Source organism: Pseudochaenichthys georgianus, chromosome 24 (genome assembly GCF_902827115.2).
Source record: "Pseudochaenichthys georgianus chromosome 24, fPseGeo1.2, whole genome shotgun sequence".
Lineage (NCBI taxonomy): Eukaryota > Metazoa > Chordata > Actinopteri > Perciformes > Channichthyidae > Pseudochaenichthys > Pseudochaenichthys georgianus.
This window is the reverse complement of record NC_047526.1, coordinates 20,584,557-20,607,583: the sequence shown is the minus strand read 5'-3', so window position 1 is coordinate 20,607,583 and position 23,027 is coordinate 20,584,557. Positions and strand designations below refer to the sequence as shown.

The following is a 23,027-nucleotide window of genomic DNA, read 5'->3' as shown; positions in this document are numbered from 1 at the left end:
GCTGAGGTAATCGCTTCACTACTTTTAGAGCCTCTTATTGTGCTAATCTTGAATACTGGTTCACAGCCTTTATAACTTAAGACACATTCCAGTCACAAACCACCATTACAGGTTCTTTTGCGGCTGGTTGCAGTACTTTTTTTGTCTGTGTATGTGAATGGTGCCCAACTCTTATGTATTACGGTTTTAAACAAATGAATTGCACGACATAGCCATGTGTCAGTTCATATACAAAGTACAGACATGAATTGAATAATATATTGAGATTGGATGTGAAAGAATCTTCATTAATCCTTAAGTACTGACACAGAAAAGTCCATCAGCACGTCATGTTCATTTAGTCCTTTTTCATGATACGAAAAGCAATGGTGTGAATGATACAATTATCAATTGCTTGATTCAATTTAGCTGCTTTATTTTCAGTGGCCAACATTGACTTTAACAATAAAGCGTGTATATGAGCATGCATGTGACAATTCTCTAAAGGCTAAAGAGGAACTTATTCTCTTTATGAAATTGCAACACAACCATGTAACGGTTAACCGGAGGCAAATTAAGGGAACTCCTTGTACATTATACAAACAGATGGCCAAACCAGGCAATCTATAATGCTGAATAGACAAGTCTGTTATGCAATATGATGTGCTGCCTCAGTGTAATCACTAATGTATCTTCTTATGAACAAAAGAAAAAACATCATGTGAGAAGAACTACACATGTTTACTTGCTGTAGACTCTATGACAACTCATAACAACCTAGTGAGGCTGTCCAACAACATCATCTCTGACCCAAACCATGTTCTGAACAGTGAATATGAACTGCTACCATCTAAATCGGAGATACAGGGTCCCACGATTCAATAAAGTCAGACTGAAGCACTCCTTTGTGCATCAGTCAATCCTCACAGTAAATACAGAGCTGAATCCTAGATCACATGCACACTGAAGGCTCTTTGAGCAGCTTTTCTCTCACTGATTGTGCTGTTATGTTAAATGTTTGTTGTTTGTGTTTCATGTATTTTTGTCTGGATATTTGTCTGTTGATGTTGGACATGGAGCTGCTGTGACGCGATCTGACAAATAAAGTAATATCGTATCGTATCGTGTATGAAAATAAAGTTTTACTAAATGTACATCCTGCTGTCCCACATTTTATTTGTGGGGCACTCAGAGAACGGCAGAAAATTCCAGATTTATAAAAGGTGCTGAACAAACAAAAAAAATAACTAAGGCTGAGGGTTTCTGAAGGGGAAGTGGTTCAATCAAGTCAACCGTTAGTGAAAGGAAACATCTCAGTTAATGTAGATCTGTTGGTTTAATTCTTTGTGATGAGCAAAAAACTACAACCCATTCTGTAAGGTAAGAATAAATGATGATATGTCTGATTTGGGGTAAAACTAGATTCAAAGCTTAATGTTTGATGCATTTAACCTTACAGATGAGGTTTAGTATCCATAAAAAGCATGGGTTGAAAGTAACGATCCGTTTTTTTTAGTTCTGTTTATAGTATCCAGGTCTTGGATCACATTTTGAAGTAACAAAGGCAACATATTAATTATTAGGACTGACCATATTAAGTTTCGATCCATGACAACAATACGATTGTCTTGAACATTGAAAAAAGTATTCCAGGGGAAAGCAAGATCGTGTTTATAACACACGGATTTTTATCTATAATTGCTTTAATATCCTTAAATACCTTTTTTTGTTAAGTTCCTGCAACAGAATAAGATATTGAACTGAGATGAAGGAAATAAAACAAGTCAATCAAAATGGCCTGTTTATTTAAGCTAGTTTATACTATTACATTGAAATCGATTGGCTGTTCTTTTAACAAATTCAACATAAAAGGACTGCTGGGAATGATAAGGCGATGAGATTCTAGGGACAGGTGGGACTCGGTGTTCACATGTTGTCATTCGTTAAACAACAACTCTCTTTTTAATCAACATTTCCCTTTTATTTTTCTGTAGCTCAACCTTCGTTGTGTCGCTACATCAGAGTCACTATCTTACTAATACTATCTACTACAGTTTACCAGCATTAGTTTTCATATATCCTGTTGAATATAATGTCTTTTTAGAAAGTAATGTAGGTGTTGTGTAAAACAAAATGAAATCTCCGCTCATCCCCTGTCTTTAATGATTGATCCAAATGTCAACATGCGTCCAGTTTGCAGTCCAAGTCCATGTAACCCCTTTTATTCATAACAATTACTGGATCTGTACACGAGGCTGCTGTCTTTTGGATGTTTCAGATATGATCAGCGTTTTATTTTGAATTGTGAGGTTTAAGCAGCTGCTGGATTTAAAAGGTTAGATGGCAACATCATTTAATTTGAAGATTTTGGTTAAAAAACAACAAGAACTGAAATCAACTTTCTTGTTCTACTGAAGACTGATAATACAGTAAAGTACCTTTTTAACAATACCCCATTTTGACTGTATTTTGGCAGCTTTTGATCTACTTTGAAGACACCATGATCTTCATTTCAGCTGAAAAACGTCATTTCGCTTTTTACTTGTCAATTGGTAAGTTTTTCATTTTTCCATTCTTTTCTTGAATTCTTAAATCATGTGATAGTCAAACAACTTGGTCTCATGCTCTCAGTCCCTTAAGAAAGACAGCTCTTATTATTGATTGTTCACATTTTCTTGCTTTAAAACAATTTTACAAAGTTGAGGTTGGACAATAAGGAGGTATGTATTTCTGCACATCTCAAGCGTTCCTGATACGTAATAAATAAGATGAATTAAAGTAAACACTGCTATTGTAAAATATTGTTTTAAATATTAATGACAAACGTCTTGTGTCTGCTCTAGGTCTGTTGAGTATACCATTGCTTGCAGGTCAGTACATTCTATTGATCTCATGCCTCAAATTGAATTATAGTCTGATCTAACAACAAAGGACCATTTGTCACTGAGATCAGGCTGACATGACCTTGAGCTATTGTGTGTTCATTTTTCATTTATAGAATGCATTGAGGTTAGGCTGGTCGGGCCTTCACGTTGCTCTGGTAGACTGGAGGTCTTCTACACAGACAGTTGGGGAACTGTGTGTGATGACAAATGGAGCCTCGCCAACGGTGACGTGGTATGTCGAGAGTTAAACTGCGGGACAGCTCTTCAGGCCACTAAAGCCGCCACTTTTGGAGAGGGAAAGAACATGATCTGGTTGGATGATGTGCAGTGTACTGGTCATGAGACATCTATCCTCAAGTGCCAACACAGACCAATGGGGCAAAGTAACTGCGGCCACTCTGAAGATGCTGGGGTTATCTGTTCAGGTAAGACTTCAAGAGTTCAATTAATGGTATGTTTGGTCTATGTTTTTCAAAAATTACCAGTACTCAATGACTTTCTTAATAAAAGGATAATCCCTTTTATTAAATCTATAGTTGGACATACAAGGCAAAGGTCAAGCTCAGCCCCTAAATTACGCTTAGCATAAATACTGGAGATTATAAAAGGGCATATTGTCATTTCTTTCACAAACAAACAGGTGTTAAAGATGGAGCTTTGAACGTGCTGGATTGTGTTAACCTCAGAGAAAGCCAGGGTCTATCTCTGTTCTTAGTGTTTCTGCTGTGCTTAGATAAGTTGCTGCTTGCTGTATACTTTTTGTTTATCAAGTGAATGGAAGAGTAGAATCAATCTTTTTATCGAACTCCCCCAAAGTAATCACGTTTCCCAAAATGCTGAACTTTTGCTTTGAATAGACTAAGTTAGCTCAGAAGATCAGGTATTTCGAAACTCTACTTTTCTAGGATTTCTCAATTTAAATCAAGAACATGTGAAACTTTCAGGAGAAATTGTGAAATACGGCTGTGGAGAAAAAAAACTAACGCAGCATTTATCTTGGCAACTGATCATAATATTGCTTTGAAAACCCAGCGGTTATATTGTCAGGTCACATTTGCTCTCTGCTTTTAGAGGATTTTTGCAGCAGAAGCGTTAAAACTAAGATAAAGCAAGCTTAACCACAAGCTAAAATAAGCTGAGCTAACTATGCTAAGCTACAGAGTTTCAGATTTAATCACTGGGAAACTATTTTCTTGGACTTGAGCAGTTACTTCCTTAGGTTTCTGGTGGTTGCCTGGAAACTGTTACAACTGTTTCCAATTTTTGGTGAAGCTCCCCCAAAGTAATCACGATTCCCAAAATGCTGAGCTTTTGCTTTGAATAGACTAAGTTAGCTCAGAAGATCAGGTATTTCGAAACTCTGCATTTCTAGGATTTCTCAATTTAAATCAAGAACATGTGAAACTTTCGGGAGAAATTGTGAAATACGGCTGTGGAGAAAAAAAACGGTTATAGATTTTTTTTAACGGTGCACATCATTTGCAGAACATGTGAAGGTAGTCAACGGAAGCAATCGGTGTACTGGCAGAGTGGAAGTCTACCATGAAGGCAACTGGAAACGAGCATGCAAAAGTGACTGGGAGGAGTTAGACGCTGTCGTGGTGTGCCGAGAGCTTTCCTGTGGCACCCCTGTCACTCAGACTGAAGAGCTATATTTCGGAGAGTCACGTGACCTGCATGGCATCAAACCCAACTGTTTAGGAAATGAGAGCTCTATCTCGCTGTGCGGAATTCAGGAAAGCAAGGAAAGCTGTTTGGATGCTACTATCGTCTGTGAACGTTAGTAATTCCTGTGTTCAAGCTACATCAATAATTTTGTATTAAACTTCACCTGTATAAATCTTACAATTTGGATGGCTTATGAATATACATACCCTTGATTTTTTTACTTTCCACCTGACAGACAGTACACCAGTTCGACTGGTAAACGGTTCTTCTGATGGTCGGTGCTCTGGACGTGTGGAAGTCTTCCACGATGGAAATTGGGGAACAATTTGTGATGACAAATGGGGGATGCAGGAAGCAGATGTGATATGTCGAGAGATGAATTGTGGGAATGCTCTCTCTGTCAAGTACAAGTCTTTTTTCGGAAGAGGTCACAATCAGGTTTTGTTGGACGATGTTGAGTGCACTGGTCATGAGAAGTCCCTTTCTGAATGCCCACACAGAGGTTTTGGAGAACACGACTGTGACCACAATGAAGATGCTGGTGTTATATGCTCAGGTAACACACTTTATTTCTTCTAATTAATAGTGGAAATTCAATTGCCAATCCTAAATATTGGCATTTGTATGCAATGATAATGCATGCAATTTCTGGAAAGTATTAGTTGTTTTTTGTATGACAGTTTGCTGAAGTTTTGGCTGTTTCTCTTTTTATAGTTGACAGAGTCATTGCAGAAATATTTGCATTTTTCACAAACTTTCTTAATAAAATACCTCTTCTTATCTGCTTTCAAGAATCGATCAGATTGGCCAATGGGACTGACCGCTGCTCTGGCAGAGTGGAAGTCTTAGCCAATCACAGCTGGGGGAAAATTTGTAATAACTTGGCCAGCGAAGATGCTGCAGTGGTGTGTAAGGAACTAGGTTGTGGTGCTCCAAAAAAAATCCAAGAAAGCTTCAATTTTGGTGACAGCACACTCAGAGGGTATACAAGTAGATGCTCTGGCCCTGTGGATTCCTTCTCCAAATGCAATATTCAAGATTACACCGGGAGATGTGAAGCTGTTTCTCTTTCATGTGCAGGTAAGACACAACAGGAGGGTACACACTGCACTGCAGCACTATTCAACCATTATAGCAAAGGACAAGTGGTTAATTAAAAAACAGAATTGGCATACTGTATGTGCATTACACCTTATTATTGCTATTTACTGGTGAATATTCTAATGGTTGCAACTAACTAACTACTAATAACTACTAAACTGAAAGTTCAGACAAAGCTTAATATTTGGATTATTTCAGTCTAAATTAAGTAAGTAATGTTAACATGAGTGGACATGTCCTCAGGTAATCCACCGCTAAGGCTTATGAACGGCACTGATCGATGCTCAGGTAGAGTGGAGGTTCTTCATGATGGCACGTGGGGAACTGTGTGTGATGATGAGTGGGACATCAAAGATGCTCAGGTGGTTTGCAGAGCCATGGACTGTGGAACAGCTAAGACGGCCAAATCCGGTTCCTTCTTTGGTGAAGGCCACGGAGACATTTGGCTGGATGATGTTAGATGTGTCGGTAATGAGACGTCGCTATTGCACTGCCGACATGCCCCCCGTGGAGAAAATAACTGTGGCCATGCGGAAGATGCGGGTGTGATGTGCTCAGGTATCATCTCAGTTATTTTATGGCTTTTTGCATGCTATTTATATTATTTAAATTTTCAATGTTCATTTGCTTGCTTTTAACTGTCGCCCTTAACACAGGAACAATTGAATTATAGCCTGCAGTGAGCTCCTATGCAATATGTTATGGTAAATGAACTGTATTTATATAGTGATTTATATATAAAATGCGCCACCAAGAGTAAACAGAGTCACTCCGGTGACATCCCTTTCCCCATTAAATGAACAGGCCTGCCAGCCTCTGATAAGTGTTACTGTTTCCATGAAGACACAGTTCCTAATATCAGTATTTTGCTGATTATTCTTGGTAATTTGACTTACATCAAAATGTTTTACTAAGGCAAATTCTGTCTGTCTGTCTGTCTGTCTGTCCGTCTGTCTCTATGTCTTTTTGTTTTGAATTTCCTGACAACGTTTCATCCAGAAATGTTGATTGTGAAGTTGTTTAGAAGGGTATCTGGAGATTGCTACATACAATTTGAATGTCATGACAAACATGCTAAGAACATCAGTGTCTGATTCTCTGCTTTTTGCTTCCCAGCTACAATTAGACTGATCGATGGGACTGACCAGTGCTCTGGCAGGGTTGAGTTCTACACTGGTGTCAAATGGGCAACACCATATAATGTTAACTGGGGAATAAATGAAGCTACAGTGGTGTGCAGAGAGATGAATTGCGGAGATCCTGACATGCTTCCAGGATCATACGGTCATGGCGGACATCCTGGAGGGTATCAGGTCAGCTGTAACGGTAGAGAGAGTTCTCTCTCACAGTGCACACTGAGAGAAAGTGGAAGCACAGGCCATGTTCGCATTGAAGAGGCATCTGTAAAATGTTTAGGTAAGACTTGAAATGTAATTGATATTTGAAGTGGTAATTTTTTTTTAAAAGATTAGCATGAACCTTTTTTAGGCAATTATGGAAACAGCGTCTAAAAATGGCATCAGGACTGCCGTGTAGCCCACGATCGTTTTCAACAAGCCCACAACACACTGATTTCTAAAAGAAGTGGGGCATTTGCTGACTTTCTTTTATTTGTCAACACAAAAAGACAGGGCCAGATTGTCAGATGTCAGCAATAGGCCAAGCAAACTTGTATGTTACAAGCTCAATTGCTGAAATCACATATGGTAGCAAGCAATGACTAACAATGTTGCTCCCCGGGCTGATTAACTGCACCCCATTTGGAATTCAATTGGAATTGAAGCAATATTACACAATATTTTTTACTAATGATACCAATTAAACAACAGACATTTTCAGTCACGAGCATATGCCCCTGGAGACCACTAATGTAGCATGTAGCATAAATAAAAAACAACAGCAAAGTTGGAATGTACATACTGTATACTGTACATATACGTATATAACAACTGTCATTTCCAGGCAATGTGAGGTTGTCCAATGGGTCCAGTCGTTGTGCTGGAAGAGTGGAGTTTTACGACAAAGGCCAGTGGGGGACTGTGTGTGGTGAATCCTGGGATGTGAATGATGCAAATGTGGTGTGCAAACAGCTTGACTGCGGGACAGCTCACAAGATTACCACATTGACTGAGTATGGCCATAGCACAGGACATACCTGGACCAATCGAATCGAATGCAATGGATTGGAGTCAACACTGAGTCAGTGCTCACAAAGTCCTTTTAGAGACAGAACCTGCAACATTACCTCAGTCGCTGGTGTTGTCTGCACAGGTAAGAAAAAGCATATCTAAAACAAATGTTATACATTCTATAATGTTTAGTTCAGTTCTATCACTCCTATTTTTTGTACAATTAAATGTAGGGCTTTCTTAGTTGGTTTTACAAAACTCTATTTACTAAATTGCCACATTCAATCTTATCTCCATTTCCATATAGTTAAATGTTTTCTGTTCCAAATCTGAATGGTGTGCAATAGGCAACATGTGCTCCAGTGTTTTTTTTAAAAACTTTTTATAATGTGGAATGTACTGTAAAATAATTTCAGTTTACCTCATATCACAGGAAATTTGGAGGTCCGGTTGGCGAATGGTAAGGATGTGTGCTCTGGCAGAGTAGAGGTCCGTCATGACGACATGTGGCAAACTGTGTGTGACACAGACTGGACCCTGAGTAAAGCTCAGGTGGTGTGTGAGCAGCTTGAATGCGGTGAGGCAAAGACCGCTCCAGGCAGTGCCCATTTTGGTGAAGGCAGTGGACTAGTAGTGGAGGCGAGCAATTCATGTTTTGACAATGTGACATCTCTTCGGCAATGCGCGACCAAAGGTTACAGAGGAGCAAGCTGTGGGCACGGACATGACGCTGGCGCTGTTTGTACAGGTATGGCCTTTAAAATTAGGTGTTGAACATTCTCACATGCTTTTGGGTAACAAATATAATAACAATAATAAAGGATGTGTAATCATTCCTTAAAGCAATAGATCAACTTTTTGGAAATACACTAATCAGCTTTATTGTCAAGAGTTAGATGAGAAGATTGGAATCTCAGGATAGCAGCCGCTTAGCTCAGCTTTGAATTAGGAATGAAAAAAACAAGCTTCCTTAAATTAATTCAGATATATGTTAATGGTTAATTATTTATTTAGTGTTATAGGTAATGGTTGCCAGAGTTTTTTTATTTACTTTTTTAGACAAAGACACACTTTCTGGTTTCCTGTTTTTATGCTATGCTAACTTGCCACTGGCTCTAGTAGCCTACTGTTTATACTTACCGACGCTCAGCACGAAAAAGCATAGAATATTGCCCAATATGTATTGCTTACATTTTTCACGTACGTGACAAAAGTTATACATAATTAGGTTACCGTAAGTCAACCTTTTCCTTTTACCTTTTTGTAATGATGGGATAAACAATATTTTTTATTTAATACAAACATATTCACTTTTTGTTTTACAATATGTATTAATGTTTTTTAGAATTGTTTGTTAAAACATGACTTAAGGACTGTCGCTTGCTGTTGAACTCACCTAAATTACATTTTTAAATGCAGCACAGATTCGGTTGGTCAGCGGCAGTCAATGCTCCGGTAGATTGGAGATCCTCTACAAAGGCCAGTGGGGGACTGTGTGTGATGATGAATGGTCACTTGGCAATGCTGATGTGGTATGTAGACAGCTTGGCTGTGGACATGCAATTTCTGCTCCTACAAGTGCCCACTTTGGTAGAGGCACTGGTCCAATATGGATGGATAACGTGGAGTGTGCAGGCGAAGAGACTGCAATCACACATTGTCCGCATAACGGTTATGGAGAAAATAACTGCGGGCACGGAGAAGATGCTGGTGTTATCTGTATAGGTGAGAGGCCTGGCTCCTTTTCTAATTTGTGGATTAAATCATTACCTTCTAACTGGTATTACATCACGGTGTAATGGCGCTTATTGTCTTTTTCAGGTGCTCTAGAGAAGCCCCAAATCACTTTGATTCCCGCTCCAGAGGTAAACTGGGGTGACAAAGTTGAGATCACATGCAATATAATAACAGAAAAGTTGGGCGGGACATTCTTCCTGAAGAGGATCCAAGACTCCTTTAAAATGGAAAAATTCACGGAGAATGAAGCTGCAACCTTTATCTTCCATTCAGTAGATTTCAACCAGAAGGGGTCATATTTCTGTGAATATCAAAAGAAATTGCCCAATCAAGTCATCTATTTTCCTCAAGGAGAAACGGCAGAGCTCTCCATCATAGGTCAATAATTCTGTCTGATAACTATTTGGCTATTAAACTGTATATGCTATATTGACTGTCATGCCATTGTTTAGATCAGTTTCAGTCTGTTCGTAGTTATGGTTAACACTAACAGTAGTGCTTGGAGTGTCTGAAATAGAAATTTCTCGATACCCAGACAAAGTTAATATACGTTTAAAAATGTTTAGCCTGTGTTTCTATGTAAAAACCTGTGGTGCTATCTTTGAAATTAGCAGAGCAAAGCGTTAAGTAAATGAGCAACAAATACGAAATGAACTCCGATAAATCTTTCAAATGCATATTGTAGATCTGTTTCTCTCTGAAATTGCTTATTTTGTTTTTAAAACTAAGCTTTTCTTAAGCTGATGTGGCAGGCCTTAGCAAAAGGGTTAATTTGACTGCAATATTGCAAACAGGTTTTGTGATCCAAATGAGTTGTTAAAAAAAGGTTTTCTAATCTGCAGTGAAACTGGACAAACCCACTCTCTCCCTGTCATCTCCTCATGCAATGGTGGTCTACAGCCCTGACAAAATATCGGTCACCCGAGGGAGCAGCTTCTCCATCAAATGCTCTACTCATTCCATATACCCTGGAGGTTTCTTCTATCTGACAAAGTCCCACAACAATGTCACTGAACCGGTGCCTGCATTTGGCCACTCCATCCACTACCTGACAACCTTTGAATTTCCTGCAATAGATTATAAAAACCAAGGGGACTATAGGTGCATCTACGGTGTGAACATGTCTTCAATGTCCTTCTCTTCAGTTCCCTCCAAGTCACTCCAAGTCCATGTAGTCGGTAAGACCCAAGGAGCCCTTGAGAAATGATTTGACTTAAAATGGCTAGTTTTCTCCTTTGCTAACTAAATGATCTTTTGACCCCTACAGCGGCCTCATACTCTTCAGTGGCCACAGGATGGGTTGTGGGTCTGCTGTCAGTGTTACTTGTGGGGGTTCTAGGTTACCTGATGTGGAGAAAGAGAAGGAGGGTTGCTGGTGAGTTTCACACAAAACATAACAAAATTGGATGGTTCAATCCTTCACAGCAAATAACGTTTTTGCATCTCTCTTTAAATGTTTTGTCCACTCTCACTGCTCTCATAGCATCATTTTAGGCTACTGTGTTCAATTATAATCAATTTACTGATCCCTTTGGCTCTAAGGATTGTTGTAGCACCTTAATTATGATAAGAAAGTACCCCCAAACCTAAAGACAACCACACTTACAGTCTAACAGTCTAACCATGGTTATTTCATAATGACATACATAACCAAAAAGTAATTGGTCAAAATGTTAAACACAATAATACCAGTTACCTTGCAGAGCCATGCATAAACAAAGACATCCCCAATTTGTCAAACTGGCCCCCAAATGGCCAAACAATTCAGTAAAAGCATTTTTAGAAAATTAGTTTAATCTGGATCCCCTGTATTTGTTTTAGGTCAAAAACTTTAATATTTTTACTTTCCAGGTAATATGGTTCAGTTCAGTAACAGGTTTGGAGGAGCATTAAAGGATGATCTTGACGACAGGTGCAATGGAGCCCTCTATGAAAGGTAGTACATATAATGTTATTTGCAAAGATATACATATTTTTGTTTTAGATCAAACAACTTTAAATTGATTGCGATTGTCCTCCTCCTCATTCCCCTCAGTGCCAGAAATACCGAAGAGAATGAACAGAAACACAGCCCCGGGCAGGACGAAAACAATGCTGATGTTGATAACTCTGTGGAGAGGATCCCTGAAGATCTGGCTGGGAGAGTGTGCTATGAGCGAGAACCACTCGTTTTCCCTTGATAACTAAATGCATCAAGTAATGAAGAATGTTGTGCAATTTCACAAAACGTGAAAAGTTTGGGTGGTTAAAGTTTATAAGTCTGCTGCATCTTTAACGACAGCCAACAATGGTGTCACAGTGTATCGGTGACTAGCTGATGATCTGTTGCTCTTTCGGGAAGACCAGGTTTAAGTGTGTTTTTACACAACATTTTTTTAATCTACACACTTCCTCAAATATATGCTGCATTCTTTGCTTTATTCCTGTTGAGGCTTACATTTGACAGAGAGATTCTATTGATCAGAAAGCTTAGATCGACTGACCTGCAGGAGTAGGCTGATTACATTGTCTTTGCATGCTATGGTAATTTGCTTTATGTGGGGAAATGTGCCCAATTGTTACCAAACGCTGCCAAAATATGTGAACTATCAAATACATGAATATGTTTTATCAATCAAAATCAGTAATTGTTATAACAAATTATTCAGCATAACCTGTACAATAAAAGAGGAACTGAATGTATTCAGCATCATTATTAATTATCATTGACACCTATGCTGTTCCACTCAAAAGGCCTTCAATGCAAAAAAGAATATAGACTAAAAAGTACAATCCCCCCCTGAAACTTTGTGGAGAAGAAGAAAGAAGGAATACACTGGAAATATTCAAGTACAAGTACCTCTACTAGCTCTTAGGTTCAGTAGTGGGACAATATACTTAGTTATTTCCCACCACTGCTGGTAGTTTTTGTGGTTTCATGATAGACGTAAGCAGGCTGGAATGTCAACAACATGAATCACATAAGTGGGTGTCTCCATACAGCAGATATGTTGTTATTGTTATATAATCTGCTCACCTTGTTTAACCTCAACACAAACAAAATGCTTATTTGATTTTTTGCAGGAAAAAGATTGTGTAATGTCAATGTTATGTTACAGCTTGTTAAACTGCCCCCAAGTGGCCAAACAAATCAGTCAATTCAGGTTAAAAAAAGTACCTATATAGTTTCTCGATTTCCTATGTATTTGATACACTCCAAACTATTTTTCACTTTATAAGTGGTTTATAAGTGGTTAAATGTTAAAGTTAAATGTTAAAGCCTTTTATTGTCATTATACACAGAGTATAACGAGATTCAGAGTGCAACTCTGTCCCGGTGTGCAAAAAATACAAACAAATACATAATACTAAAAAACACAGCAATAGGACATACAATCATACGGGGGAATAAATAGTTAAAAATATTGATTAAAAAAAAATAGTATATAAAGTGCATTAAAAGTGTGTGTATGTGTGAGAATGGTTACAGTTATTGCATTATGTGTGGTGGTTGAGCAGCCTGACGGCCCAGGGGGTTCAGTTAAGTAACAGGTTTGGATTAGCAATGAAGCAATATACCAAAGAATGACACTCACACTAGTGGGTGTGTCCATGCAGGCAGGTACCTGCAAACCTGCTCAGCTTGTCCAAACCTGCTCAGCTTGTCTAGTGCAGTGAAGCAGCTCCGTATACCTGCATTTGGAAACTGGATCATTCTGTGCCTGCACTCCTCTCTTTATAGATCATTTTAGAACAATAGCAGATATGCCTGTCAAAGTATTTTATACCAGCGTCAGCGGCTCCAAAGAGGTACAGTGCTGTCTTACTTGTTTGATTGTTTTACTTGTAGTAATTTTTATAGAAGATTACGTTTAATAAAAGATTGTCAGAATTCACGTTGATATGCATACATTTTTTTTCTGAATAACTGTAACTGCTCATCATGGCCATTGAAGAAATGTATATTGCAAATCAAAACTTTGTGATAACTTTTAAGTGTAAGGGTTACACATGCATTGTATATGTATGTAACTGATGAAATACTATCCTTTCCAGATCAAGAAAAGACAGCAACAAATCTTGGATGTTCTTTCCTCCAAGAAAGTAGAATTTGAAGCTATAGACATTAGTCAGGATTCTAATACCAAGGATGAAATGAGGAAAATGGCAAATGACGCTACGGCTCTACCTCCTCAGATATGCAATGGGAACGAACATTGTGGGGTAAGTCTCACACAGTTACCAAAAGTAATGATAATTTCTGGGGACAATGCAACACCTTATTGGAACCAACAGAATTACAATTGAATGTTAATCATTTACATAGTGGAACTTGAAAAGAGGGAAAACAATGTGGTCGTCCACAGGGCGTAGAGACTTAGAAATTAAATACATATTTACAGTACCACCCAATCACCTAAGATCCACACACACACACACACACACACACACACACACACACACACACACACACACACACACACACACACACACCACACACACACACACACACACACACCACACACACACACACACACACACACAACACACACACACACACACACACACACACACACACACACACACATACACACACTTCATTGCATTTAGATTTTGTCTGAGAGGAAGTTGTTCTTGTTTTGAGGGGCGCACCTTGGATTGTTGAAGGTTCCCAACAAATATTAAAAGTACAAATTACAGCACACAATATCTCTCAAATATGTATTCATTTTATTAAGATTTGTTTGATATTAACTGCTTCTGTGTTTATTTTCTCACTTTCTTGCATCTCCACCCCCAACATCTTTTCTTTCTTTTAGAACTACGAAGCATTTTTGGAGGCAATTGAGAACGAACAGTTGGAGGCGTTTCTCAAGCTCAAAAAGGAATGAAGATCTTTGAAAAATACTATTAATATTTCTGTTAACTGTCATTTGATTTGGCAATGTCTGATAATGTTCAGCTAAACATATTTGCCTTCTGAAATGTTTGGAGTTGCATGAATGAAATAAAAAATAATAATAATTTGAACTCTGCTTGTTGCCCTTATTGACACTTTTTCTATGTAAAAAGTATCGATCTGCACATTTACCAGGGAATTGAGATTAAAGTCGCTGCATTATTCCATATGTATACACCTTTATATATACAGTCTATGGTATAAACCGTCTATGGTATAAACATACAATCGTACGTAGTATTAGCAAAGCAACAGACATGACTGGAAGTGTCCCAAAACTTAGAGAAAAAAAACCCACTTTTAGTATAGAATTCTTAGAGTATTTGTCCCAAATACTAATTTAATAACTAAATGTAATTGTTGAAAAAGTGGGAACAGAAAATAACATCTATAAAACTGTTCCCCCGTAGACTGTTCCCCCCATAGATATATATAAACACATCTATGGTTCCCCCAGGCCACTGGTGCTTGCTGGGAGGCTTTCAGTATGCGCCTCTCTGGGTGCCACGAAAATAAAATAAAAACCCTGTTGAAGGACCAAACTATATATATATATTATATATATATAAATAAATACAGTATATATGGACAGCTGTGCCGAATTAGTAGCCTTCTATTGGTAGCCCTAGATATATTTTGATGTTAATACTTTTGCATTTTAAGTAAAAACAACAAATAAAGGACTTTTACTCCACTTTTTCTTTTACACTGTGGTATTACCATTTGTATAGAAGTAAAAGGGCCTGAGTTTGTCCACCTACAATTATTTCATAATTATTTATTTGTTTGTGTAATATTGAACATTGAAACTAAAACAGGCAGCATACTGGACGACCCTCTGAAGCACGGACGGGGCCTTCTGCTTTTAAAGCAATGTCGCGGAGTTATGACGTCCTCTTTACACGCTGACCGAGAGGAGGACAGGGTACGTTTCTCCCACTACCGGCACAATCTAAAGGATTTATCAAACATCTTGATATATAAAGTCATCACCATGAACCGTTTATGTTTAATAACAACTATTCTTTCATTTTTGTTCTGTATTTCAGATCTTTATATCCAACATCCATCGATAATCAACAATGGCCGAGGAAGGGTGAGCATAATTACATTCTTCTATCTGTCGCTAACCAACAAAGCGAGGTATTTCTAACAAAAACTGTTCTTACTCTCTGTGAAAAGTGGTGATGGAGGGGCTGAAACTTACAATTATTTTTGAGAACATGTCGTCCACACTTGTGAGGTTATAAATGTTAGTTGTAGTCTATTGTTTTGCCGAAGCTACCGCTAGCTACCTAGCTTAGCAACATGTCAACTTATACTGTGAGGTGATTAGACCAACATATTTCTGCTTGTGCAGCAGTTATCAAGTGTAGGGAAGGCTAAAAAAAACTAAAGTTGAACGTGGTTATGTTTTGATCAGCTCTTGCTATGCTAACATATTTTACCATTGAATTTGCCATGTTACTGGTCAAGTCAGTAGCTGCATAATTATTAAAACAACCCCAGTTCCCCTTTTAACCTGAAGTACCCTCTCTGCAAAGGCTCGAATCGGTGCACTTTAATATCACAAGCAAAAGTGGATAAAGCCAAATTTAATACGATATCAACGCTTTTGTCAATGCTTTTGTCAATGTTTTTAGAATGCTTACTTTTTTATTCCAGGCAGAACTTGCACCAGACAGGGATTATATTATCCATCCCATTTAAATGGTCAGCTGTCCTCAGGCATGCAATGAAATGCTCAGTGTGCTATTCCCACTTCAGGCGAGTTCTCTGGCGCTTGAATGATGACTTTATTTCTTTTGTCGGATACCCCTTCTCTCTACAATGAGTGAGAACCCTGTTCTGACAACGCCAGAAGCTCAACTGAAATCTGCTAATCTATGAAGCCTATTTTGCTAAAATAAAACGCAAAACAATTCTGTTTTTAGTAGCGTCCCTGCTGCAGTCCCTGCTGGAGGTGCTGCTGGAGGTATTTCGACGGGTGTGATGGATGTGAACACTGCTCTCCCTGAAGTGCTCAAGACCGCACTTATCCACGATGGCCTTGCCCGTGGTATCCGTGAGGCTGCCAAGGCCCTGGACAAGTATGTTTAATTTTTATTTAGTTAAAAAAAATGTAAATGTAGTTTCGCATCCCGGGTGACATCCTGGCTCCCTCTACTGAACCTTTGTGTGGATGACTGCCAATGTTACCCAATTTGTCTTGCCACACATTTTTGGGAATGTGTTAATGTAGCCTTTGCTGCAAACTAAATCATGATTGTTTTGTTTTTTCCAGGCGTCAAGCCCATCTCTGTGCCCTTGCAGGCAACTGCGATGAGCCCACATACGTCAAGCTGGTGGAAGCCCTCTGTGCGGAGCATCAGATCAACCTGATAAAGGTAACAAGGCTGCTCATAACCGACTAATCAAGTATCTGGCTTGGGAAATTCAAATGAACAAATGCAAAGGGATGTGAAATGGTCCTGTTGGCGGTGCAGCAAGAGTACACACATTGCTGCCGTTATGTTGAAAAAATACATTATAATTACACCTCATTGTTTATCAGGAATGACTCAAGTTAAAACATGCTGTTGAACCTTATTTCAGGTTGATGACAACAAGAAGCTCGGCGAGTGGGTCGGTCTGTGCAAGATCGACCGTGAGGGCAAACCCCGTAAGATTGTGGGCTGCAGCTGTGTGGTGGTCAAGGTAAATGATGCGGTTCACTTCATTTTTTGCTTACATTCAAGAAAAACAAACAGAATAGACGCTCAACATATTCCTGCTAAGTATACACTATCTGCCAGACAAGTGCAGCTGCTGTGCTTTGTGCCATGCAGCTGTTGTTTAAAAACATCTGGCCAAATGAAAGCCAGGGTACGAGCCCCGTCGTCTAACTGTGGTGTCTGGGGTCCCTAAGAATGGCAACAAATAGTAAACGAGCACCAGGAGTGACGGGTCATGACTGACTTACCTCGTAGTTTGCGATTTATTCCAATCAACATGCCTGTATATTAATTTCTAGTTTTTATTTGAATTAGCTGCAATGATTCCCATAAAGAGCCTAACATGTGTTTTTGGGGCTAGACTTTTGAGTAATGTATAAACTAATGCTCAGTTTTACCACTATTATTCACACAATGTGTTTAGGTGGGTCAGACTGAATGTAAATATCCCTTGACCCAACAAGGCCCTCAACACATCTAGACACATGGCTGATGATATCGCTTCCGCTGTTATTTATAGCTTAGTCAACCGTCTAATCTGCTCATCTCAAACTGTACTTTTCTGTTTACAGGACTACGGCAAGGAGTCTCAAGCCAAGGATGTGATTGAGGAATACTTCAAAGGCAAAAAATAAAATGTCAATAAAAAGTGAAAATGATGCAGTTGTCTGAAGTGTTCCTTTTTCCAGACAAGTCTCACCCAAACTAAACACTGGCAGTGATATTAAATTGGTCTGTCCAAAGGTCTCCTATTATGCTATTTTTAGGCATATATTATGGGTCTCGGATATATAAAAACACGTCTGATGTGTTTTGCTCAAAATACCAAACAGATTATGCATTTTAGACATCCCTCTATTTCAGGCCTGTTAGAGAACTGCAGGTTTGGGGTCCTTGGCTTGAAAAAAAGAGGGGAAGCTAATGCCTGCTCAGAATTCTACCGGCAGATATAGCTACATTCTGGATCAGCGCCGTTGTACCCCTGTTTTTAGAGATTTGGGTATGGAGGAAAAGATGGTTGAGTTCCCTGACACCGGGGACACTTATGTATAAAAGACATGATCGGTCCCCTTTAAAGGTCAGACTGGCTGACACAGGCTTCATTTGAAGTGCAGTGTTTAATGCACAAACATCCTTATTTCTGTCCCCTGACATAATGGCACAGAAAGGCGCTCTATTTTATAAGATTATTTGGCTGGACCGAGTTTTTAAAAAAAAAAAAAAGTTTTGTATAAAACTGATTATTCAAATAACTGCTGGGTCCCCAGCAAGCACCAGTGGCCTGGGGGAACCATAGATGTGTTTATATATATCTATGGGGGGAATGAAGTTGATTGCTCCAAAGGTTGGCGAGTTAATCAAACTGCAGATATGAACACAGAAGTCTGTTATGGTTTGTGTGCTTTATGATTAGCATACTGCAAATGTCATTTTCAATAATTAGCAGCACTACCTGTACATGCATGTTGGATCAGTTTAAAAGGAAAGACGAGATGCATAGGTCATTTGTATAAGTTTTCTCCTTTATATCTACATACATAGACATTTCTGAATAAAGAAAAGACATTCAAACACATTAAGGCACAACACATCATGACGCACATCCACCTCAATTCCCCTGCCCAAACAATTACAAAAATCCAGAGTGGAGAAAAAAAATAAAGACCCCAAAAATGCATTTAATTTCCTTCACAAAAACATCCACCACTGCCCTTAAGTTTATTGTAAATAATTTACACAAGTTTCTGATGCAGGCTCCATTGTGTTGTGATTATTATACCACCAGGAAGAAAACACTTAGAAAAAAAGCAGCTGTTAACCCCGCACACAGAATGCCTGTACAGAGAAGCCCTCGTGGTTTGAAGATCCTCAGCAGGCCTGAGACTAGTCTGGCTGCCCTCCATCAAACCAAACATCCAGGAGTTGCCCCAGAAACATCCTCCCAGGCCAAGGGAGGCATTGAGCCTTTCCAGGCTTCCAGTCAGCTGCAGGGACAGTAGGGGGGGGGGGTTTCACAGCGGTCTGTTCGCAGCATAGGGGCCACAGGGGCTGAGCTGGGTATTCGAGACACCTCTTCTTAAGACCGTTCAGAGTTTGTAAATCCAGACGTTCAACAAGACAAAAAAAAAATCACAAAAACGGTTGCAGTGTATTGTTTGTTCTTAAATAGTTATACAAAAGAAGGGGGCTGACCATGTCCACGGTAACATTGCATGAGTCCATATTGCTATAATAGTTACAGGTACTCAAACTCCAGTGCTTGGTGTAGTGCCAGCAGGTCAGAGTGGCTGGATATCCTCCAGAAAGGCATGTTGTGCTGTGGAGTGAACACACATCATTAGAACCAACAGTACTGTTAGCAGAGCTGCACACCGCCACCTAAACTCATGCAAGCTACACTACAGTAGCTTGTAGCTGCTTGCTTTGCAAAAGCACTGCAAACGAAATCCATGCAATCATAAGGCTTAAAGGAAGAGTTCAGCATTTGGAGACATTTACTTATCTGCTCTTGTGCTGAGAGTTAATTGAGATAGAAAGATAAGTATAACTCTTATATCAATAAGGCTACAGCTGTGCCCTTAGCTTAGCATTACAAGTAACAACATTGATACACAGTTAACTGCACTATTAGCTGCCTACTGTATATGCTAAGCTAACTGTCGGTAACATTATGTTTAAGGGGCAGAGATTGATATTATTCTTCTCATCTAACTCTCAGCAGGAAAGTGATTGTGATCTTTTCCAATAATGTCAAACTTCTCCTTTAACAATCCCAGCACCCAGCATCAACAATGAAACCCAAAGCTGGAGGAAAGATGGGATTTACATTTTCACTTTAGGAAATATGTCCTCGATTGTCAATATTTGTCATATTTCTTTGTTGGGATATAGCTTTTCTACTACAGTACCAATGAAAAAAGTCTTCGCACACCACTGGATAAAAAAACAGCATTATTGCGCTTAACAAATCACATTGTTCAAATCATTGTGTACATTTCGGAGCCATTCATGTCAAATGTGACACACATTAAGTTGAATTGTAGCTGCAGGTGGCTCACGAATTTGGTATATTTGACTTCCAAAAGTAGGTCCAAAATGTACACTTGCCAAGCCTTAGTCTCAAATTGTCACCCTGACAATCAAAAGTCACCTGCCACTTTATAAAATAGGAAAAAGCAAGAGCAAGTAGAACAGAAAAAAAGTAACACAAATCCTCTACAGCAAAGAAAGGCAGGCTTCTTCCAATCAGAGCTCACACTGTGTGGAGTAGGCGGGGTCACGGTGAGGTTGCGGGTCCATTACCTTTTTGGCCGCCTGCTCCTCTTCCACACCGTCCCCAATTACAACATACACTACTTTCCTGCCAAACCTTTGCATTATGCGTTCAAAGCAACTCTCTTTTCCTGCAAAAAAACAAATAAACAAAGGGGGGAGGAAGGAGGGTCACAAGGTCAGAGGGGTCAACGTTTTGAAGTCGTTTGTTTACCTGGCTGGCCGCATGCTCTTCATCCTTCCCATCGCCAATCACAACATATGTAATGTTAGTGCCAAAGCGGGAGACTATACGTTCAAAACAGCTCTCTTTGCCTGGAGACAAACAAATGGCTTTCACAGGTTTTTCCTTAGTGGTCGGAATGGGAATTAAACACATCAAAAAATCTGAGCTGTATGCATCAAGGTTGACACACACACACACTTTCAGATAAATATAATATCTGGTTGCCACAACATGTTTCCGACTGTTGTCAGAGGTCACACCCCATGCTAACCTTTAGCCTTCCTCCTATACATATACAGCGCTAATTGCATTTAGAGTAATTCCATATGCAAAGTATCCATGAGTCTACGTGATCCGGCGTTTGACCTGAAACACTTGTGTCCTAAACATCAGGCAGTTGTCATGGTTTCCACATTGCTACGTCCGTTTGAATCAAGGCGCCGTGGGGGTTGAACTGGGTGTAACATTAGCTCACAAGCACACACACTCACACACTTGGCTTTGAGTTTTGTTTCCTGGATGTTTTGGCTCTCTAACTCCATTTCTTATCCGAGTTGTTTTGTTTTCTTGATGTCTGGTTGAATAGGATTTAGTGTTGGCCACAGTTGCGGTACATTGGCGTAACCAGTTGCGTTTTCTCCTGCTAACGGACTCCATTCAGAAAGTGGGCATCTGGCCTGGAAGATCCCACAAGTGTTGGAGATGTTCAAGAGCAGGACTGCATGTGATGTGAGGATGGATTTGTTGTTTAGGTCAGTGTGAGCTGGAGTAAAATGGCTGCAGTCGAACTAAGCATTTAGCCAGGGGATGATGTAATTATTAAGTAATTATACATCGGGGGTGTTGATAGACACAATTATCTCCTTTTCATAGCGTCGAGTGGACAATCCATTACGGAAGACAAGGAGTTTATTGCGTCCATTAAATCCTTGCATCAGTAACATTTAATTCATCATACCATTCATTCATCAATAACATCCATTGTTGTCGTTTATTGTAAACTATGGAGTAAGGAAAAGACGGATGTAGGCCCTAACCCTTCTTCATTCTATCAGTGAAAGTGATTAAAATAATGCATTGTTGATAATCTTGAAATAAACCTTCTAAATCATTTTAATCGGAGGATGTATGTGCTCTAATGCTGGTCCAAAGAGTTAGCATTACTCACAGGTATTTTCAGCTTTGAATCACAAGCGCTATGTCACTTATGTTTCAATTGCGATTAATTGTAATTTGTATTAAATCATTAAATTCAAATTACATAGAAATATGTTTATGTATTGGAATTTTTAAACTTTGCTAAATACTATAATTGTACAGTTACTTGATAGCCTCTTGTTCTAAGTCAACTTCCTTGCTCACACACACACACACACACACACACACACACACACACACACACACACACACACACACACACACACACACACACACACACACACACACACACACACACACACACACACACACACACACACACACACACACACACACACACACACACACACACACACACACACACACACACACACACACACACACACACACACACACACACACACACACACACATCAGGGGACATTACATTGACTTACATGCATTTCCTGGAGACTTATGCTAACCTTAACCATAACCAACATAGAGAACCGCAGTGATGCGTCATAAAACCCGGAAGTAAGTTAGCATTTTTACCACGTCCGGTTCCTTCGATAAAAAGCAATGCAATTTCTCCATAGGATTTTGGAAAATAGCTCCAAATAAGGTCTGTGTTTGACACAAATTGAAGAGACAGATCACGTTTTGTTCTACGACATTAAATCCATCAGCAGTGGCCCCACTGGTGATTTTTGAAGAGTTTACGTGTCTGAAAAACGATGGTTGTATATAGGACTACAGAATGTGTCCAGGCCGTTTTACGTCATTACACCGAACACGTAAAACACTCCCGCTAAGTTTGTTTGCCCTGTTCTGCTTGAAAGCAAGTCCCTGCCTCCTTCAAACTGTTCAAACAAACGCTTCAACTTGTACCATTTACAATCTGTATGTTTGAATATGGATCTTAAGTTGGCGTGACGTTGAAGCAGCGACCCTGCTGTAGTTCCTTTATAGCATAACGTTAGCATTTAGCTTCTGGCGACTAGATTTATGATTCGAAAATTATAAAAGTAGGATAGACATGTGGATATTATCCGGCTGAACAAAACGTGATCCGTCTCTTAAATGTGTTTCAACCACAGACCTTATTTCGAGCTATTTTCCAAAATCCTATGGAGAAATTGCATTGCTTTTTGACGAAGGAACCGGAAAGAGTTTACATCCGGGTTTTAGGACGTGTCACTGCGGTTCTCTATATACATAACCCTAACCCTTACCCTT

At 39.3% G+C, this 23,027-nt stretch overlaps 4 protein-coding genes and 1 non-coding gene across 17 annotated transcripts in view; 4 read left to right on the top strand and 1 right to left on the bottom strand.

Annotated features, from left to right (window-relative positions):
• Nucleotides 1-1,245: 1,245 nt before the first annotated feature.
• On the top strand, nt 1,246-12,181 carry LOC117439478 (scavenger receptor cysteine-rich type 1 protein M130-like). Of its 2 annotated transcripts, none has more exons than XM_034075369.2 (17): nt 1,246-1,359; nt 2,456-2,531; nt 2,823-2,849; nt 2,978-3,289; nt 4,350-4,643; nt 4,768-5,088; nt 5,325-5,612; nt 5,877-6,191; nt 6,750-7,049; nt 7,596-7,904; nt 8,196-8,510; nt 9,182-9,487; nt 9,584-9,877; nt 10,342-10,677; nt 10,767-10,874; nt 11,351-11,435; nt 11,535-12,181. In XM_034075369.2, the coding sequence occupies exons 2-17, from the start codon at nt 2,480-2,482 to the stop codon at nt 11,677-11,679; spliced, it is 3,807 nt and encodes a 1,268-aa protein (XP_033931260.1). In that variant the 5' UTR covers nt 1,246-1,359; nt 2,456-2,479; the 3' UTR covers nt 11,680-12,181. The 2 variants fall into 2 exon arrangements, with proteins under 2 accessions (XP_033931260.1, XP_033931259.1); XM_034075368.2 differs by lacking the exon at nt 1,246-1,359 and adding an exon at nt 2,206-2,314.
• A 687-nt stretch (nt 12,182-12,868) lies between these two features.
• LOC117440334 (SH3 domain-binding glutamic acid-rich-like protein 3) lies at nt 12,869-14,475 on the top strand. Its single transcript, XM_034076656.2, has 3 exons — nt 12,869-13,288; nt 13,535-13,702; nt 14,299-14,475. Exons 1-3 carry the CDS (start codon nt 13,244-13,246, stop codon nt 14,368-14,370), a joined length of 285 nt encoding a protein of 94 aa, XP_033932547.1. The 5' UTR covers nt 12,869-13,243; the 3' UTR covers nt 14,371-14,475.
• Nucleotides 14,476-15,302: 827 nt separating this feature from the next.
• Nucleotides 15,303-17,811, top strand: rps12 (ribosomal protein S12). The gene is made up of 6 exons (XM_034075988.2): nt 15,303-15,363; nt 15,488-15,534; nt 16,373-16,528; nt 16,723-16,825; nt 17,034-17,135; nt 17,725-17,811. The coding sequence occupies exons 2-6, from the start codon at nt 15,521-15,523 to the stop codon at nt 17,785-17,787; spliced, it is 438 nt and encodes a 145-aa protein (XP_033931879.1). The 5' UTR covers nt 15,303-15,363; nt 15,488-15,520; the 3' UTR covers nt 17,788-17,811.
• On the top strand, nt 16,220-16,296 carry LOC117440408 (small nucleolar RNA SNORD101). The gene has a single exon (XR_004551267.1). It is a non-coding gene; the product is annotated as a small nucleolar RNA SNORD101 (small nucleolar RNA).
• Nucleotides 17,812-18,654: 843 nt separating the features above from the next.
• The window catches only part of eya4 (EYA transcriptional coactivator and phosphatase 4), a 42,519-nt gene continuing 38,146 nt past the window's right edge, over nt 18,655-23,027 (bottom strand). For 7 of the 12 annotated variants that reach the window (XM_034075565.1, XM_034075570.1, XM_034075571.1 and 4 more), the window contains 2 exons: nt 20,410-20,556; nt 18,655-19,469 (listed from right to left, as the gene is read on the bottom strand). In XM_034075565.1, the coding sequence (XP_033931456.1) occupies nt 19,432-19,469; nt 20,410-20,556 (185 nt within the window). In that variant the 3' untranslated portion in view covers nt 18,655-19,431. Of the gene's footprint in view, nt 19,470-20,409; nt 20,557-20,639; nt 20,741-23,027 lie in introns of all 12 variants that reach the window. The other 5 variants (XM_034075568.1, XM_034075572.1, XM_034075575.1 and 2 more) reach the window with 2 other exon arrangements.

Excerpts from the sequence above, each read along its gene's own strand:
- rps12 (XM_034075988.2), top strand. Across the intron at positions 16,826-17,033 it reads ATCAGATCAACCTGATAAAG|GTTGATGACAACAAGAAGCT; the intron begins GTAACAAGGCTG and ends ACCTTATTTCAG. Across the intron at positions 17,136-17,724 it reads GCAGCTGTGTGGTGGTCAAG|GACTACGGCAAGGAGTCTCA; the intron begins GTAAATGATGCG and ends TTCTGTTTACAG.
- LOC117440334 (XM_034076656.2), top strand. The coding sequence starts at position 13,244 with ATGCCTGTCAAAGTATTTTATACCAGCGTCAGCGGCTCCAAAGAG. Across the intron at positions 13,289-13,534 it reads GCGTCAGCGGCTCCAAAGAG|ATCAAGAAAAGACAGCAACA; the intron begins GTACAGTGCTGT and ends TATCCTTTCCAG. Across the intron at positions 13,703-14,298 it reads ATGGGAACGAACATTGTGGG|AACTACGAAGCATTTTTGGA; the intron begins GTAAGTCTCACA and ends TCTTTCTTTTAG.
- LOC117439478 (XM_034075369.2), top strand. The coding sequence starts at position 2,480 with ATGATCTTCATTTCAGCTGAAAAACGTCATTTCGCTTTTTACTTGTCA. Across the intron at positions 9,878-10,341 it reads GGCAGAGCTCTCCATCATAG|TGAAACTGGACAAACCCACT; the intron begins GTCAATAATTCT and ends TCTAATCTGCAG. Across the intron at positions 10,875-11,350 it reads AAAGAGAAGGAGGGTTGCTG|GTAATATGGTTCAGTTCAGT; the intron begins GTGAGTTTCACA and ends TTTACTTTCCAG.